At 42.0% G+C, this 19,881-nt stretch overlaps 1 protein-coding gene across 1 annotated transcript in view; it reads right to left on the minus strand.

The window, feature by feature from the left end:
* MSH2 (mutS homolog 2) overlaps nucleotides 1-19,160 on the minus strand; it is a 45,326-nt gene extending 26,166 nt beyond the window's left edge. The window contains exons 1-6 of the mRNA XM_014877461.2: nucleotides 18,835-19,160; nucleotides 16,625-16,779; nucleotides 15,944-16,222; nucleotides 15,486-15,632; nucleotides 14,328-14,477; nucleotides 11,292-11,425 (exon numbers count right to left, since the gene is read on the minus strand). Of these exons, the coding sequence (XP_014732947.1) occupies nucleotides 11,292-11,425; nucleotides 14,328-14,477; nucleotides 15,486-15,632; nucleotides 15,944-16,222; nucleotides 16,625-16,779; nucleotides 18,835-19,054 (1,085 nt within the window). The 5' untranslated portion in view covers nucleotides 19,055-19,160. The remainder of the gene's footprint in view (nucleotides 1-11,291; nucleotides 11,426-14,327; nucleotides 14,478-15,485; nucleotides 15,633-15,943; nucleotides 16,223-16,624; nucleotides 16,780-18,834) is intronic.
* Nucleotides 19,161-19,881: the final 721 nt, after the last annotated feature.

A 19,881-nucleotide genomic window follows, 5' to 3' on the forward strand; every position in this document is an offset into this window, starting at 1 on the left:
TATGCAAGGCACTGCCCTAAGCTCCCTTGATAAACTTCTCCTGGCGATCAAGTCATTCCCTAGAAAATCATCTCTCTCCCAAAAACCAGCCATAATCCAGTTTACCACCTCAGGTAAGCAGTAGAAACCTTAAATTTACAAAGCTCTTTTCATGCCAAAGAACTTGAGCATGCTTCACAGTCTTTGAAGTATCTGAAGTCTGAAGGCAGACACCTAAGATTGGCACATGGGAGCCTAAATACAGAAATCTCAACCTGATACTGAGAATTACTTGAGTAATTCAGCACACAGCAGCATAAAAATCACACTGACCATCCCAGGTCATTTTGTCTCAGACAATCAGAGCTATTGCATGCATTTATATAAACAACATCCACAATGTCTCAGACAAGCACAAAGAAATAACAATGCAAAATAGCTAGGCAACCCACGCATGCTTTTGGAAGTGCTTAGTTATGCACAAAAGACTTTTTAAAATGAAACTAGAGTGGTCTTTGCAAACAATTAGAAATAAATGTAGCACAAACCCTGAGGAATAAAGAATCAGGAACTTCAGAGAGACTAATACCATCAGAAGCGATTTTATTTTAGTCATACATCATAGGCTTAGGATCACTGATCTCAATCCCCACTTAGCTCACACCACAGCCTTTGCACAGCCAGAAGTTGCTCTGGTTTCTGGCAGCAAGTCTCCAGCTGATGGCAACATTTACCCAAGCCACAGGAATAGCCTTGGAAAGTACTCACCACAAGCACCAGTTCTTCCAGTACTTTGAAAATACTAGATTTGAATCCAGGTTTTGATTCACCAAGAACTCAGAATGTTGCTTTCTGGATGAGTTGTACACACACCTCTCCAGCACTTCTTACATATGAGACAGAATATCCCAAGCAAGGGGTCAAAATCTTACTGCTGTTTTAACAAAATTGTACCAATTTGGCCATACAGTATCATTCAGGCTCCAAAATCTTGTGTCTGAGTATCACAAACTGTTCACCTGAACAAGCTCTCCTCCAGCTCTCCCAAATTTGCATGGATACACAAGGGCCTATAATTCAGAAGCAGACAACCCAGGCAAGATGCCCAGGTGAGAGGCTTGTACCCAGGCAGTCAAGAGTTCTTCCTACTGTCTGCCAAAAAAAGAGCAGCCTGCATCTTCAGTGGGATTCCCCTCCACACTTAATGGCTCAAGTTCTCTTTCCTAGCCACCCTTACCCAAACCTTGTCATTGTGAGCACAAAGTTAGTTTTGTTTCCTCAGTTAACATGCTACAAATGTTTCTGTATTATCAAATTACTTCACAGCTTCCCTCCCTGAAAACCACTGCCACAATCTAAGCACCCCCCAAAAAGCTAAACTAAAAGTTGCTCACAAATGAAAACTTTGAAGACAACAGTGAAAAAGTACAACAGTGAACATTCTTCCTCAATTCAGAATATGAAGTGCGTTACAGTTTTATGTGAGGCATGTAAAATTACAGGCTTTTAACAAATAAGAGGATATTGTATAATACAGGAGATTAACAGAAACAGCAAGCCAGGAACAAAGAGCCCCAGGGGGATGCATTTCACAGTTCACCTGTAATGTCTGTGTTCTTACAAGGACAATGCTGTCACCCCAGTAAGATTACAGCATTCCCTGGACTGATGATCTCCCTAGCTTCTCAGCAGATTTTGCAATCATTCACAGTTCTAGACCCAAACAGGTTTCAAAACTTCTCCTCTGCCAAAACAGCTGGAAAGCTGTCCTGCTCTTTGCAAAGACAAGCCACGGAGCATGGAGGAACAAAACCCGGCAGTGTGGGAAAGGCAGCTGTGGGTACCCCAGCTGGACACTGAGGGTGATGCTCCCAGCTGCAGCCCCCTCCTTAAACACACACCTTCATTTGCTGTGGCTGTGTTTGCTTTTCACCTCTGGCTCCCCTGAACCACCTCACCCTGGGGTGACCCTGCCAGCTGTGGACAAGCCCAGCTGTGTCCTGATGTTGGCCTACAGTGGCTAGGAAATTATGCCCTCCAGCCCCAATCCCAGCAATACGTGCAAGCTGGTGGAAAGCAGCACTGCCACCACCAGACATGTGAAGTAGGGCTGCTACCCACTGCTCTTCTAGCTGCCATACCCTCTCCCTTAAGTTTTAAATGAACTAAACCACGGGATCTGCAGGCAGGTATCTGAAGCCCTCAGAATGTATTTAGCACTAGCCACTGGCTTTCACTCCATTATAACAGTGCAGTTCTTCAGAACCCGCTGCTATTGTCTTTTAATCTTAAATGTAACTTGAAGAGACCACGAATATCCTATTTTTCACAGCCCTGTTTTGAAGTATAATCCCTTGTAATACAGAGTCCCACGTCTGAAGAGCAGCTTTAGACCCTAGGAGATCCACAGAAATCAAACCTGCACACACTTTCCAGAGCTCTGGGTACAGAGTGTGCTACTAAGCAGCTGGACAGATCAGGCTTCCTGCTGTCAAACCTGTAATAATAAGCAATGTAAGAGAAAGCCACATTCAAATATCAGTCTCGTGCCTTTTCTAGTTTTCCTAATTAGTCCCTAAACCATCCTACCATGATAACAATAATGGATATTTCTAACTTCAGGACTGTCCATTAACAGATAAATCTTGTAATTCAAATAAATGCAGTCTTCCAAATAAACAGAGTTCACACTCCTCTACATCAGTTATACTTATATAACATAAAATTAATATGGATCAGGGAAGCAACAGACTCTCTACCACCCTACATGAACTTCTGAACATACTATTTGAGTATTATGCCAAAGGCTAGAGAGCAAATTAAAGCCCTGGGATTCTATCAGGGGTACCAGGCACAAAGTAACTATTTTTTATAAAAATCAAGCAATGATTTGAAAGTTGTATATATTGACTATGAGGCAAGCAAATAAGATCAGAATAAAAAACAAAACAGGATTATCGGGAAAAGCAGTTAAAGTAACATTGTATTTTTTTCCTCCCAAGATACTTACCCAAGTCTGATGTTACCAATAACGCATTATTTTTGCACAAGTGCTTATGAAATTTCTGACCTCAGCAGATCAAGCAAAGAAAAGAAGCAAACAATTCTTCAGCAGAAAAATAAAATATTTGGTCTTAACTCTTGTCAGAAAAGTACTACTTCATACAATTAAGACTTTGCTCCTGAAGCAGACTGCTGCAACAGCAATATTTTTAGACCCTGAGGGAAGAGAGTGCCTGGCATCATACTGAAGAACATGCAAATAAAGCAGCACCACACCAGCAGAGCTGTGCTTGGCCTCCTCTAGCCAGAACTAAGGAGGAAGTGCAGGACTGTGAGGCAGGCATAGAAACTCCCTACGAAAAGAGAAGGAAAGGAACCATCTTTCCTTCATTTAGAAGGCAAGGCTGGCAGCACTCCTCCCGGAACCACCACCCTTCCCATGGCCAGGAGGTACAGGCTGTCAGCTGTGCTTCACAGGAGTACAGAGGGGGACCTGCAGGAGCATTTCTGCAGGCAGGAGGTGACCAGAGTGTGCCAGGGCTCCCAGTGTTTCTCTCCAGGTAAGGCTGAAGGACACCTCTGCCCTGCAGCAGCGACACTGCTGAGTCATCTCCCTCTCACCACCTCCGGCTGAAGGTTCACATCAGGGCTGGGACTATTCCACATTCCCGTGGCAGACCAGCCCTGGATCTACAAAACTCATCACCTGGAAATATCAGAACATTTAAAACAAGAAATATTGCTCCTGTCTAGGTTCTAAAGAAACTTTCATACACCTGTTCATCCAAACTACACCTATACAGTCACCACAATTACAGTTCAAACAAGAACTAGAAGTCTTTTATTTCCCATTCCTTAGCCTGGGTATATTACATACAGTAACAGTCACTATCCAAGTGATAGACAAGGAAATTAAATCATTACTTTCTTTTCCCAAAAGCTGCATTTCCCAAATAAGAATAAAGTACTTTTCAATTATTACCAAGAACTGCCACTCAAACTAGTTTTATGGAACAGCACCATTTAGACTTGATTCCCCTCTCCTCCTCTCACGGTTAAGGAATAACAAAATTATTACCCTTAATGAATTAAACAGCTCCACAGACGAGAAAGTGGCATGAAAAGGGCAAATTCTCATCTTATAGCAACACACTACTTCACAGAATGATAAACAGTTTTCCCGACTTTTAAACATTCATGTTTATAGAAGAAAAAAAAAACAGAGTATCTACCAGCAAAGTTGAATTTTGAATATTCAACATAGCATATCCTTTCCCACCTCAAACCCCATCACAATCTTGCTGGACTAAGCTGTCTCTTACCCTCAAGGAACTGTACAGACAAAAGTGGTATGAGGATAGCTCATAAAACAAGAAGTATCTCCCAAAATCTTGGTCAGAGATATTTCTTTTGTCTTCCCAATGTTTATTTCCATATATATAGTCTTTTTCATAAAATTTTCATTGTCTGTTTTCTGTATGAGCTAAAAATATTCAAATAGCATCTTCACAGCAAATTTGTCAGGAAAGCAGCAGGGTTATTGAGCAACAGTAGTGCACAGCTCCATTTCACAGATTCACTGCTCCAATCCAAGGATAGGCAGGCATCCCTTCTATCCTCCTGTAGCAAGCTTGGCAATCTAACTCGCAACACAAATCAACTGGCATAATCTCTAAAACAGTCAAAGTACCAACAGAAAGCAACCTCAAGTCAGATTATTAAATCTCAACAAATCCTGGCTTCTGGTATTTGTTGAGCTGCGCTTAGGACGTTCATGATAATAGCAGCTCATGGCCCAGCTGCAGAGAAGCAAAAGGATTAATTTTTGATGACAACTTTCCTCACTTATTCATGGACCAGTGTTCATCAGATGAAGAAGCCAAATCAAACTGATCTTTAGCTGTGGGACCCCCCCCCCCAAAAAAAAATTTTTACAAAACGGAAGTAGGAGATATGGAGTGCTCCTTTTGGCAACTGCTGAATTTTTCTGGATTATTTGCTATCCAACATGACACCCTTAATTGTTTAAGCATGATAAACTCCCCATCAAAAGATGAACAAGTCAGCTACAGGAACACCAGTGCCAATTACAAGCGAACAGGTGGCAGTCCACAGTCAGGGAAGCATGAATGAACCTTTTGATTTAAAGTGGTTACAGACAGTGTGAGCCATCCATGAAACAGCTCAGAGCCATGGTGCACGAGAGTCAAAAACAAATGAAAAACTTTCCCACTAAATCTTGAAGACCAAAGAAACCTTACATACAGAACAGACAGTGTAAGCAAGTGTCAAGTACCTGAAGGCAAAACGATCCTAATTTGAATAAAGACTAGAAAAACACAGTATTTAAGGCTTTGAGACAAAACAACAACTGCCCTTTAAGAGCTCCTAATAAACCTCCATTTCTTATACGGTAACAAAGAACAATGAAGAGGATGGATGAAGAACTCACCAAATACTACTCAGCCATAGGCACCTTCATTAACCCCACACAATGAAACTGCTCCACCCAAAACCTTCCAGAGAAAAGCAAGATGGAAAGCAGCAGAGGCTGTTTCCCAGCTTAATGCCTTAAACCATGGAGGTTTTGCCCATCTTGCTTTTAATTAAATATGGCATTTTGGGATCCAGTGACAAAACTGTATTACTGCATGGTCTTCAAAGACTGGAGTCAGCTGAGGAAAGTTATTTTCATCATTATTTTTTGTGCTTTATTCTCTACAAGTTTCTATACATTATTAAAATTAAAAGGTTACATTTATTACACTACTCCATCAACATTAACACCCTTTTAAATTGCTAACCTGTTCATTTCTTTAATCTTGTGCAAACTAAGAGCATACTGAACTTAGCTGTCGAGAAACAAGTATTTCTTCATTTGCATTCATTCTGTACTGAGGAAACTCAAAACGGTATGTCAATAAAACATTAAAACATTAAAGACTCTTCCAATCCTCATACAAGGTAAATGAAATTAAATTACAAGTCAAGACAAAATTTTCTTGCCAAGAGCTTCCATTGCAGTGTCCTAACATGCCACCTTTCTACTGTTTTTGGAAATAAATTAAACAAAGCAGAAACAATAATGTGGTGACTGTTCTTTCACAGAGAATATACCATATGCCTGTATCCAGTGTTCAAGAGTGACTACCAAGGACACTGCTCCAAACCTGAGAGCTTTGCACCTCTGCATAGTAAGATTCCATACAGTCCTAAATACTTAAAACAGAGATTCTAAGCAAAATTTAACTATGGCAGTAAGTGCCATCCACCTCATTTTGGCAGGATGAGAGCCAAAGAACAGTATGGCAGCTACAGATTCACATTTCCCTAAATAAATAGCAGCTTCATCGTGTCTTACAAGTCTGAAAACCAGTCTGACATTTCAATCAAATCTTAGTTTAATTTTCATTTCTGTTGAGCCTCAAAATTCAGACACAAAAGAATGACTGAAAGCTTAATCCTTCTATTTTTTCTGCACCTAGTGAGGACTTGTCAGGAAGAAGTGGGCGAGCTGGAAGTATCAACTAGGAGATACTATGACTACCTGCTCCAGTGCTGCACCACACAATGCCACCTATAATTTACAGATTTGCAACACTGATTGCTGATCCCTGACCCAGAAGACAAATGATCTGGATAATACGCAGAATACAAACACCAACATTGTCTTTCCCACACCTGAAAGTGTCATGAAAGGAGACTTTCAGCTCCTCAGACAAGAAAACTAAAAATAAATCTCTTGCAACACAACAGTCTAAACCTTTAAAAAGGTTTTGAGTGTCTGGGATTTTGATGGCAACTCCTTCCTAGGGACATGGCCTGTGTGACATGTGCTTGACTAGCAGAACTCTTGTTAAATGTCTCTAGACAGCATTCAGTGTCAACCTCAGTTTTAACAAAGAAATCCAAATGAACATAGAGGTAAATTAATAGTTTTGAAAGCAGTAAACATAGGTGAAGAGGCTTCAAGCTCCAAACATTTCTCTAGGGAACTTAGTGATGGTAACTTCTGGAATGACAAAGGTGATGTTTTTCTAACATTTCTAGAGGCTTACTGGAAGCCCGAACCAGTTTCAAGTCACTGGAATGACAACTTCTTTCATGGGAAGTGTTTATTGCATCATGATCTCCATGACAATAAGAATGCATGTTTCTGTCTTCAAATCTGTTCAGATTCAATCTGTATTTCAGAAGCTTCCCTAGAAGCATTAGGAGGACTCCCAGTGCCTAAAATGCACTTTAAAGAGGTCAATTAGACAAACCTCCAAGCTTATCACATCTCCCCCTCCCTTAATGAGGGCACAGGCCACCACATGCTCCTAATTCAGCTGCCTGGAATCAGTCTGTGGCTGTGGAGAGGTCCTGACCTGTACTCTGAAGCACTGAAGGTCTGCAGAGCTGCTAACCAGAACGACAAAAGCAACAAAGCCCATCTGCAATGCTTTGCAGGGAGGGACAGCTGCAGGTTAGAAATAAACAAAAAAGTAGTGAAAACTTACTGCAGAACAACTCACATTGGAATTGCAGGCCTCTGGTCACAGCCCTTGCTCAAAACAAGGCTAACTTCAGTCAAACACTGAGCAAGAACAGAGATCCCTCCACCTCTCTGAGTGCACATTCCAGAGTTTGACCATCCTCATACCTCACCCAAGGTGCCCCAAGACAGCCAGGGCCTTTGACTATTATGTTTCTTCTTCTTGTCTCAACGCAAGTTAGGGTTGGGTTTTCTTTATTTTTTAAACAAACTGCTACTTTAATAATCATGATGCATGAAAATGCTCTACACCCTTCAAGTCACTTATTCACCTCAAGCTTCCCAAATCTATTACTACTCTACCACAAACAGGATTCGTATCTACAATGTGGCCTCCATGCACCATGATATTTAGAAACACAGAAAGAAAGCCCAAAATAGGCTTGGATAGGAGCAAGTGATGTTTGAGTACAGCCTTTAACTCCTCTGAGACCCCTGCATCTCTTCCACCATGGGACTCAAGCACATATAAGAGGATCAACCACAGTATATATAAAGGACTAAAAAGGTGAACTGGAATCTTTTATTTATGGTGTGTATAAATGTCAGATAGAGTTTATTCCAAATACAGAAAAAAAATTAAATATATTCAGTATGAACTCTCTTCTCAGGACATAACAGAAAAAGTACTATTTTATACTGTGTCACATTTCTCAGACTTTCCAGCACCTGAAGAACAAACATGGCATACTGAAGCTGCCTGCTGTATTGCAGTCAATTTGGTTATGCAATTAATATTTGTATTTGCACATGCTGGCGGCTCTGCGACTACATTTTAATTTCTAATATGCTGACTATGAGACAATGAGCAAGAACCTAATGTGCTTGCTTTCTGAACATACCACATAGGAGAAATAGGGCTGTACTGTGTATACTTATTACTGATAATTATTTTTTTAATCAAGGAAAACCTGCCAGATACTGGCAGAACCCCAAGTCTTACAGGATAGGCAGCTATCAGGAGCCTCTGTTTTCTCAGTTCTCATCAGGAGCTGCCCCTGTCAGTAAACACCATTTTATCTGAAGCATGTGCATCATGCACTTTAATTTGTGCTGTTACTGTATCAATAGTTAATATGGACTACTGATGCAACTCTGTGTTCCATTTATCCATACAGGTTAACAACATTCTGCAGATTACAAACTACAGAAAGAAATGGATTCCTTTATCTCCAAAAGACGACTTGCACCACCTGCAGGTCTTAGCAGAGGGTTACAACAGTCTAACTTGTGGGAAAAAAAAAAAAAAAAAAAAAAAGGTAAGACTTTCAGACACCAATTTTATACTATTGGGACAACAGTTAAGTCAACTACCTCCTGCATAAGCAGAACAAGAGACTTCCTTCAAAACACTGAAGCCACTGAACATCAGTGCAGCTTGGGCAGTTCTGCTTGGTTTGAGGAGTTTTGCATTGATTAGTGTTAAATGGGGTCCTTCAGCATGGCACACTTCAAGCTAAGAAACAATCAGTAGCTCCCTTTGGAGACAAAGGAGATGTAAAGGAACAACAGTCCAGGTATTTCCTTCTAAAGATACCTTATGTTCTAAACTGTGGTTTGCAAGCCTTAAAACAGCCACAATATACGGTGAAGTCTTCAGAAAACAACTTGGCAACTGCATATCTTTCAAAAGATATTTGAATCTGTCAGTACATCTCACCAGCCCCACTAACAGCTTCTCTTATCATACTTGTTCCTTGGGATTAAAAAAAGAACAGTCCTACACCCTTTGAAAAGCATGAAGTTTGGGAGGATGAAGCTTACAAGTAAATTATATTGCTTTTATCTCAGAGAATTGAATTCATCTAAGTAGTACTTGAAAGCAAGACCATTCTGACAGAATGCAGCAGAATAAAGTGAAAAGGTGTCTCTATAGTATTTCAGTGCCCATTAGTAGAGGTTAAAGCAAAGTACTTTAAACAAATTGCAGCTCCAGGGACTCTGCAACTGAGCAAGATACAGGAAGTTATCAGTGGATTTCTTTCAAATTCCTAACACTTGGATATACTGACCTTTACAAGCTCCACTAAGAGCTTAACTCCATTTAATTACTCCCCTCCTCCTTTAAATATACCTTTTCCTACATGCAGCCAACATTAGCCACACAGAATCGCAAACCAAAACACAGAGGTGATAGTAACTCTACAAAACAGGTAAAGTTACATTTTCTGCATACAACTCAAACCCAGTTTTATAAAGAAAATGCTGTCTATTCCAAACTTGGAAGATTTCTGATGTACACTAATAAGCAAATGTGTCACATATAAGTTAGAATTTCTAATGTTTACTTCGGCATAAAATAATTACAAGATGGGAGTTCTAACTTTAAAAATGTTAAAAACAACACAATCATAAAATTAAGTTTGGCTCAAATCTTAGGATCCAAAACTGACAGATACAGATGATCTCGAGTACTTAGTCAAGACCTAACAATGAAAGCCTTTGTAACACATGCAAGAGTAAGAGCATTCTGTAAACCTGGGAACAAATATTTCAGTGTCACATTAACAACGTTTCTAAGTGGGTTCTGATCAAGTTACTATACACTATTCTGCAAATTATTAGGAAAAGCAGAAAAACTTGTTGAAGAGAAGCAGAATAATTCAGTCTCCAGAAGTCTAGAAAGAAAACTATTATCCTGCTTTTGGCTGTGATAGTTTATTTTTTCTCAGTAGCTAATAAAGTGCTGTGTTTTGGATTTTGTTTCTCCTCCCCATTCCACTAGGGAGGTGAACAGGCAGCTCTGTGCTTAGCTGCCAGCTGGACTTAAACCACAACAACTATGCTTCGCATAACTTATTTAAATATTATCATGTCCAAGCCAAGATTTCTTTTTTTGGTAGGTAGTAGGGATCTGTGCCCAACAGCATAAACAGACATACCTGCAATGCCTTACCTGAAATACGAGCCTCAGAGAATCAATCAAAATTAAATTCAATTTTCCAGCCTCTTTTGCTTTGTCAAGTTAAACTTTAATACACATTTTGTAATGCATTCACCTGCTGATTGCTACAGTTACATGGAATTTTGTTTTGGATCATAAGAATACAGCTATATTTAGCAGTGGTTTAAAAAATGTGTAACTTCTATTTGCATGGTGAACATACTCAAGACAAATAAACACAATAGGAACACAGCCTTTGCAGTTTTCCTTTCTGAAGGATTGAGAATTATCTGTACGTTCTCAGCACAGATTTACCAGATTCTCTAAGGCTTCTTATCAAATGATACTGTTATCTACTGGCAGGGCAGCCACACGGTAACAGAGGGCAGGATGAAAGGGCAAGAAAGAAAAATATCCCACAATATCTAGGCATGATTACAGTGACATACTGCAACCAAAAGTAGCTTTCTTCTGGGAACAGGAAGACGTCACAACTGCTTAATTGTCTGGGTGTTTTGCTGACCTTTTTTTTTTAACTGGTAAACATCAAAATATTATTATACAGACTGAGCATTTGCATATGAACAACAGTCAGTAAGTGGCTGCTGCACTGCCTTAGCCTGTAGCACAGCATCATTCAGATCATCTAAACATACTGTACCTCCACTTTAAAATGTATAATTGTAAAAAACATTTAACAGTAACCTGGCAATTTGCATCCCAAGGAAAAATATATTCTGCTCTAACTACAATGCACTACAGAGTAGCACACAAAAGACTCCAACCACCACTACTTCTTGGTTGTAGCATTCTGTGCTTAAAAAGAAAGGGCCTTATATAAAATAGTTATTAACATGTTTAAGTCTATTAAACACTTAATACTGTTACCTTTCCTCAATTCTGGTCTTGTCCATAAGTGGTTGTTTGATCCACTGATTAACTAGTCTTTGTCCTTGAGGGGTTCTGCATTTATTCAGTAAACCAGCTAGAGACTGCGTAGTATTTGCATTTTCCACAGAACTCTGGAAAGAATTAAAAAAATAGATAAAGGGAAAGAAAAAAAAAACAGTTCGTGAAGTTTAGTTACACCCACTGAATGACACCCAGCTACTTAGGAACAGAACATTTTTTTTTCCTATTGTCCTGGGGTACAATGCAAAAATGTGTATTCTATCACCATCTGTTGAAATGTGGGAGGGGTGGTGATCCTTATCTCTGTGGGAGATATCCTCTGCTGATGTGCCATCTGATAAGATCGGGGGATGATCATCGGGGGATGATCATCGGGGGATGATCATCGGGGGATGATCATCGGGGGATGATCATCGGGGGATGATCATCGGGGGATGATCATCGGGGGATGATCATCGGGGGATGATCATCGGGGGATGATCATCGTTACCTTTTCACAACCCATCCTTCCTCCAGAAGATATATTCTGCTAATGGGCCATTAAGTCCTATTGTGTGACTGATAAGATTACATCATCCCATTGGGAGATGCCCCAGCCAGGGGCAGGAGCCAAGCACCTAGTAAAAAACTGGGGTTTGGGACGCGAAGGCAGACCTTTCCACTGGATCCCAGAGGAAAGTCGGACCTTTTCCACATCATCGCTGGACCTTCGGAGGAAAACTGCAGGAGCACTGCTTCAACAGAACCACATCTGTCATCCAGGAGGACTGCAGCCACCATTTATACGGACTGCTACCAACACCCTGACTGACAGGGTGTCAGGTTGTATTTCTGACTGTGTCGGTGGTTGTTTCTTTTATATTATTGCATGTATTTTATTTTTTCTCTTTTCTCCTATTAAATTGTATTACTAACTTGGAGTCTCGCACTGCTTTTACTTTCAAACCAACACACCTATTAAACTTGGCACCCACCAAAAATGGTAAATGAAACAATGTAGCATTAAAACACACTCCGGTCTCTAGAATATAGCACGCAAGGAATAGGTTTGTCTATTTTGGAACCAATCCTGACTGAACAGCAAAGTTAAAAGCGTACCTAGTCATGGGGCAGTTTGCACTTTGAGTAGCAAAAGTGGAAATGCATCTACATATTTGCTAGTTTGCTCTTCTTAAGGTCAAAAAATAGGGGCCCTGTCCCTCACAAAAAAGCAGGAAGAAACAGGACTTAAGTTCAAGTGGTTTAGTTTGAGAACTTTGAGGCTTTCTGGGGAGGGAACAACACAACAGAATCAGGCAATGGGGAAGAACAGTTACTTGAATTCTCCCAAGCTTCCCCAAATCAACTCTGCAGTGATATAAACACCACTAACTTAGCTCTGGTCAAATTACAGTTCATTACCTATAATTCAGGTTTAATATTAGCTGACTCTAGACAGTCTTTTGGGCATTTTTTTTTTTTTTGCTGTTTGGTTTGGTTTTCGCACAAACAGCTACGAAGCAAAAATTTTGGTTAATATCTAACAAACAAGCTTGTTTCAACTCTTGACTTTGAAATTAAAATCTCAACCCTCTCTACATAAGAAAAGTTGCCATTAAAACAGCATGCAAGCATTCAACCAGCAGCAGATCTGGATGCTCCTGTATGCAGAACAATAGGAAATGAATGCCGTGAGAAGGAATACTGAGACATTCAGCCTCTGCAATAACTAACATCTAAAGTGTATGGGTCTATTTTCAGTGTTCTGGACAGTATTACATACTAAAAACTTCTGAATTTAACAATGTGTCACAGAATACATAGATGTATTATACACAAATTATCTACTTCAGCACATCCAATGTTTAAGGTACAGTCATTCCATATCATCAACTGCATCTGCTGCACCATAAGAACTTTACCTACACACTTCACAGAACAACTTAAAATTACAAAATAGTTTGACTTTGCTTTACTGCTGTCCAAAAAACCTCTAGAAACACACCCTACCATGCAGGCAGCTTCCAGCTACATGGAAAATCCTCTTTTCCAAGGCCCACAACAGCCCCTGAAGACAGAGCACCATATTTCCTATCACAAAACACGTAACACCTGCAAGGACTTGTAAAGGAAGGTAGCTAAAACAGAACTTTCTAGAACACCCTCCATAAAGCTTGAAAAGAAATGTAATTTTTGCTTCATTCCCTAGAGAGGCGCACAGCGGCAGGAAATAAAAATAAAAAAAAAATAAAAATTCAGAACATCTCTCTTCAGGGCTAACCAGCTCAGATGCTGAATATATGCTCTGTTTTCCTTCAGAAATTCCTCCAAAGTAAACAGGGCCATAATCTGAGATTTCTTCCTATAAATCTGAAATGCAAGCAGATTAGATCCTAGCTAAGATCATTAAATAGGGCTTACTAAGGTGAAAACAGAGGAGAAAAGCTGATACAACACACCACTTTGAGTCTACATTTTCCTCTAACTACAGAAATGGGCAAAGTAGAAAAACAGACTTGGCAGGAGATAAGAAGGGGTCTGTCAACCTGTCTGGATTTGCAGAAAATGTGTGTAAAAAAGGTAAAACTGAGATCAAAACATGACAGTTAGCATGACATGGTGCATTCAGAATGTTCTCCAGTACTATCTTGTTCACTGCCAGCCCTCCCTTCCTGACACCACTGGCATTACTCCTGCCACGTGTTACATGTTCCACTAACACCATCTCATTCAGGTTTGTATTCTTTTCCCAATACAGCACTAGTGTAGTCACTTCCTACCTCCTTGATGATCTTCTCTCCCCTTCTATGTTGAAAATAAACTAACAAGAAACAAAAATTTAAAAGGTGGTAAGAGCATCTAAATGTTTAAAACACACATTGCAGGGGAGTAGCTGAGAAGGAAGCCAAAACGCAGAAGTTGCCATTAATCAGGATCTAGAGAATTGCAAGTGGGCAGTCAGGCTCATTGTCAAGCAGCTAAGTAATTAAGTATATTGTAACCCAGTTACTAAATCAAGTATGTATTTCTTACCTGGAAAAGGTTGAGGGCTTGTACAGCTGCATTGTCTAGAACCATGTATTGACTAAGATCAAAAGTAGTCAGTTCAAACTGTCCAAAATTAGACTCATCTGACAGCAACTCCAAAAACTTGATAACGGCTGACAAAGACGAAACAGCAACCTGAAATTTTTTTTTTAAAAAACACATCACGTTCTAGTTAGAAACAGTCCTGAATCCAAGAGGGTTCGATAAATGCTCCTAGAAAATTACACCTGGGGAAGATTTTGAGCCATGTCAATTCTGGCAGGGCTATGAGAGATTCATCCTGTTTGACAAGACTTCATTTCCATAGGGGCGTTCTATCACACTGCAGCGTCTTTCTAGGCAGGTGCAAGAACAACACACAAGCCATCTGCATAAGCTGATAAACAAAATGTGAAGTTGCACACCTTGCCAGCTTTCCAAAGCTGTTATCAGGATGTTTCCAGCTCAGGAACACAAACAAGTTATACTGCAGATAAATGAGATATGCTGGATCATCTCAGGATATGGTTTCAGGGTTAGTTTTCAGCCAGAACAAGCATCGGATCTGACTCACTGCACGGCATTGCTATGTGCCAGCACAAAAGAGAGTCAGCAGCATGACTGACTTGTTCAGCTGCAACACACTTCAAACAACTCTCATCTGTTATGAAATGACACATTAAGGAAGGATAATTCTGAACCTTACACCTGCAGTGAGCATCAGCAGTGAAGGGCATTTTAAAACTTGTTTATCTCAACAAATTGCCTCTTGTTTGCAGCTAAGAACAAGTATGCAGGCACTAAATCATATACTTAAGCCATAAAACAACACAAAAATATTATCATAAACATTACTCTGTTTTCAAGTATCAATTTTCCTGTCATGCAAAATAACCAGAGTATTGTATTTCAGTCCTTAGGCTAGATAGATTATGAACAGGAGGCACCTCTTCGGCAGACTATTTCCTTGCCAGAGCTTCTGCTTCAAAGAGCTAAGTAAACGGTTTTCTCCATTTCTTTCAGGACCCCTGGTATCCAGCTCTGACACAGACCCAAGCTAAACAGAACTGCTGAACATTTCAGCAAGAATGTAGAGATCAGCTCACATCAGGTGCACACACCACTCCACTTTTTAGAAAGAGAGGCACATTGAACATTGCTCACCTGCTTTTCCATCTCTGGCAGTGCCGCACTATTCAGCTGCTCTTCTTTTTTTGATTTCAACAAGCGATTGAGATCCTGAACAATATCTTTTGTTGTGAAATCTGCCTTCTTCCTGTCTGTAATCAGGATTCCTCCCCTCTGAATGACCTGTTGTTTATAAACACACAGAGTTATCAATTAATTTCGATATTTAAGGGACAGATGTTGACCACACAGAAGCAAACCCCGAAGTGATTTATGCTAGGGTGCAGGGACAGGAATGACAGACAAGATTTTAGAACTTTTATTGATTAAAGGGCAAATAAATCAACAAATAAGACATTTTGTATGCACAAATCAAAACTTCTTTGAATTAAGATATCAGTCCTTGGTTTTTCCACAAATCAGAGCCTGGCTAAAACAAAAACAGAACTGAGCTTTTCAGACGTTTTGTCTGTCAGCCACAGTGCTTTCCTTACTTGTCTCAGTTTTCCCATCTCTCCTGCAGTGTCTCCTCCTGGCAGCACACACTCCTTCGGGCCCAGTTGAACCAGTAGAGCTTCAAGATTTGAGAACTGATCGTTATCTGGGAACTCACAAACACTCAATTTTCTCAGTGTAGTGTCGACATAGCCCACTCCTACTACTCTCTGTCCATCAGCAGCAGACAGCTTAACCCCCACAACCCCAATGGCTGTGGACATATCATTGTTGGCGAAAAGAACTTCCTCAAATTGGGTAAGATTTCCTGGAGAACCCTATTTAGAAAAAGAAAAATACTTTTAAAAAGGAATGCACACACACACTTTATTTCTTTCTAAAAAACAACAGATAAAACTAAGTACTGAACAGTCCGTTCATATAAAATACACAGCTATTCTATTTTTTTAACCATTTTAATTTTACATATCACCTACACAGAAGAAAGCACTTCAGGTTTCCTTTATTTCCCAACCTATGGGAAAGACATAGAGAAAGCTCCTTGAGCCTTAGAGCACTAGAAAATATAGTGATACGTATAACAGCTATATAACCAATATATAACAATCAGGTGTGATTTTTCATCATCAGTCCCCTAAAATCCCAGAACTCCAAGCAGGAAAAAACCACGGAGTTTTTTCTTTCATCTCACAACTATAAAGAAAGGTTGAAAATTGTACCTTGTAAGCCAAATACCAGTCATTTTCTTTGACAGATTTGCTCCCTGCTTTGTTCTTGTAAACTTCAACTCTGTAATGACGAACCAGAAGCAAGTCTCTCACAAAAGATTCAAAGTTCATTTTACTAAGCACAACACTCTCAAGCTTCGGAGTTCCTACCAAAACAAAAAGAAAAATAAAATTATGAGATACCTGAATTTGTTAATAAAGCTTATTTTCTGTAATCAAAATCCCCAAAAACAGCCTTCGGAAGACAACGTCTTAATATCAAATAAGCAAACACGCAGAATCCATGAAACAACACAAATCCACAACATTCAACTGGTTAATACTAATGAAGAAAGCATACTCCCTCTCCAAATAAAAACAACGTAAAATTCCTTATTTCACTGAATCAGTACGTTAATATATACAAAGGGATATGTTCCTCTCACCCTGTCCCTCTCACAATATTCTTGACTTTGTTTATTAATTAATATTTCACAGATTTTCATCTAAAGAGCATTAGAAGTCTGCTAAAGGTTCTCCTTCTGGACAACATCTTTTCTTCCCTGGATAAGCAGTTTCTCTTGACAGAAAAGACTGCCACCCTATTCACACTCACACAACACGTGTGCCAAGACATTTCCCTTTTATCATAATTTATCCAGTAAAAACAACATATCATCAAAAAACAAATTAAGTTTACATCAAAACCTATCTTAGAAAGATTTCTTGCTTCTGCTCCTGTATGTGCAAGCAGATGACGCAGCTGAACAAATTTAATTCCAAGTAGCTGCCCAGAAGACAACACCACTTCCACCTCCCCATCTCCAGCAGCAGCCTACACACAGAACAAGGTGATTCCACTACTGAGCAAACTGGATTTCAGGCAAGTACATTAAGTTTTCTGCCAGGTTGGGAAGCGGAACTAAGTCAAGCTGGTGTCAGACACATTGGAGTTAGATGATACACCGAGTAAGCAGTATGCCTTAATCACATTTGAGGCTCTTTCTCCTTTTCCATGAAAGATGTTAAAGAGCAAGCTTCCACTCCCATAGGAACTTATGGGTTTATTTTAAATAGGATTCTTTCAATTTCTTCCCTCAAACACCTAGCAAGATTTTTTAAATGGGTAAAAAACCCTAATTCTACATAATTATATTCATTTTCCCAGTGTAGAACTGTACCAACAAAACACAATTTTCCTTATTTTTTCAGTTGAGATAGTACTATACACTAGCAGGGGATGAAGAGCAGCTGAAGTTTATGTGTGCTTTGAAACCATCCTGAAAGCAACAAATGCAGTTTCATGCTTTTAGTTGGATACGGTAGATAAGGCTTTAGAGAGTTTAAAATTGGAGCTGGTAGTTACCTGATCACACCTGCAAAATAACTTCTAAATCGAATACAACAATAATACTGATGCATGTTTCCAGTCAAGAAGACACATCCAGCTTTAGGGAGAGCTGGGATTTTTAGTTTCTTTACGTATGAGCTCATCGCTAACAACAGAAAGTGAAAAGCATGTGAGAATGTCATGCTCTTTTTAATGCAAAAAAAAAGCATTACAAGAGGTTTATCTTGCAAAATCTGAGCCAGTAACTCAGCAACATTGCGTTCCTCGAGATTAGGGCTAATACTAAAGTTTGTACCTTCCGACAAGATAATTTATCTTGATGCTCTTACACCCGACATCTGCAAGCCTTATATCAAGCGATAAACGAAAAGAAGCATGAGGTGCATGGAAACCAAAATCTTACGAAACACAGAGAAACACTTGAAAGTAAAGAATTTCATTCAGTGATTCCCGGCCTCAATGAACCAAGGCGGCCACTGGAACACGAACACCTCTCAGCATCTCCTTTCCCGCCGCTCCCGGGGCCGATGGAAGTGGGAAAGGAGCCCTGAGCAGCACGGCCCTGACCGGCTCCAGCCTGAGCCCAAGCCACCCACGAAATGCCACCCCGAGGCCGATCCTTGTGACACCCGCAGGCCTCGGCCTTGGCACCGGGGCTGCCAGAGCCTCCCGGGGGCGACCCGGGGGTTCCAGTGGCTACCTGGGGCATCCAGGGACAGCTGCCACCACCGCCACCTCCTTCCCCCGCTCGCCCCCGGCCACCGGGGCCGGCCGCAGCCAGGCCTGGGGCAGGCGGCACCCCCGGCCCCCCCCGCCCGCCGCTGTCCCTCAGCGCCGCTCCCGGAGCTCCCCCGCGCGCGCCGCAACGTACCCGGTGCTCCCGCCAGCTGGCGGATGACGGCGTGGGTGCGGAACAGCTCGCGGGCGGCCAGCCGCGCGTCCGCGCCGTGCGCCGTGTAGTAGTCGCCGCGCTCGAAGAAGCGCACGGTGGTGTCGGGCTTCTCGGGCAGCGAGAGCACGGCGCGCACGAAGCCCGCCTCGGCACCCGCGCCCTCGGGCCACACGGCCTCCCGCGGCGGCTCCACCGCCATCTTGCGCTACCGCTACCGCTCCTGCTCCTGCTGCTGCCGCCGCCGCCTCCCGCCAAGCACGCCACGCGCTCGCCAGAGCGCCAGCAGCGGTACCCAATCGCTGGGCGGTCCGCGCCCTACGTCACGCCCGCCCCGCCCCGCCCCGCTCAATTGCTGCACGGCCCACTGCGCGCGCCACGGCCGCCCCGCCCCCGAGCCGCCCGCCTTGAGGGAGCGCGCAGGCCCGGCCCGCCCGGCGCGCCGCCGCTGCCATGGCAACGCCGGTGCCGCACGGCCCGGGCTCCGTGCTGCCCTCACCTCGGAGCTACAGAGTCCCTTTGGTTGGAAAACACCTCTGAGATCATCGAGTCCAACCGGCGACCGGACGCCACCGTGTCGACCACACCATGGCGCTGAACCACGTGGAGCCTTTCCTTAAACACCTCCGGGGACCGTGACTCCACCACCTCCCTGGGCAGAATTCCTCCACGTGCCCAAGTTGGGCAGGCAGTGTGCCCCTGGCAGCTGTGCCGCGGTGGTCGCTGCCTTTACTGCAGGGGCTGTGGGTGACGGGCCCTCCCTCCTCTGCCCACAGCAGGAATGCTGTCCAGAGACCCCATGGGCTCCCTCCAGCAGAGAGGGAACAGCTCTTGCCCTGCTTCCAGGGGGGTCGCTTCTCCCAGGCAGCACAAGGAACAAGGCAAATGGCCAAAAAAATCCAAGGCTTGACCCCCATTTACACACAGGGATTACCCAGTCAAGGACAGAAAAGGCAGGCACTGGCCTGTGGCACTCAGGGGTATCCCGAGCCCTGACTACAAGGTGGTCCTCGTGCCCAGAATGCTTTA

This window comes from Sturnus vulgaris, chromosome 3 (genome assembly GCF_052056855.1).
Source record: "Sturnus vulgaris isolate bStuVul1 chromosome 3, bStuVul1.hap1, whole genome shotgun sequence".
Taxonomy (NCBI): Eukaryota; Metazoa; Chordata; class Aves; order Passeriformes; family Sturnidae; genus Sturnus; species Sturnus vulgaris.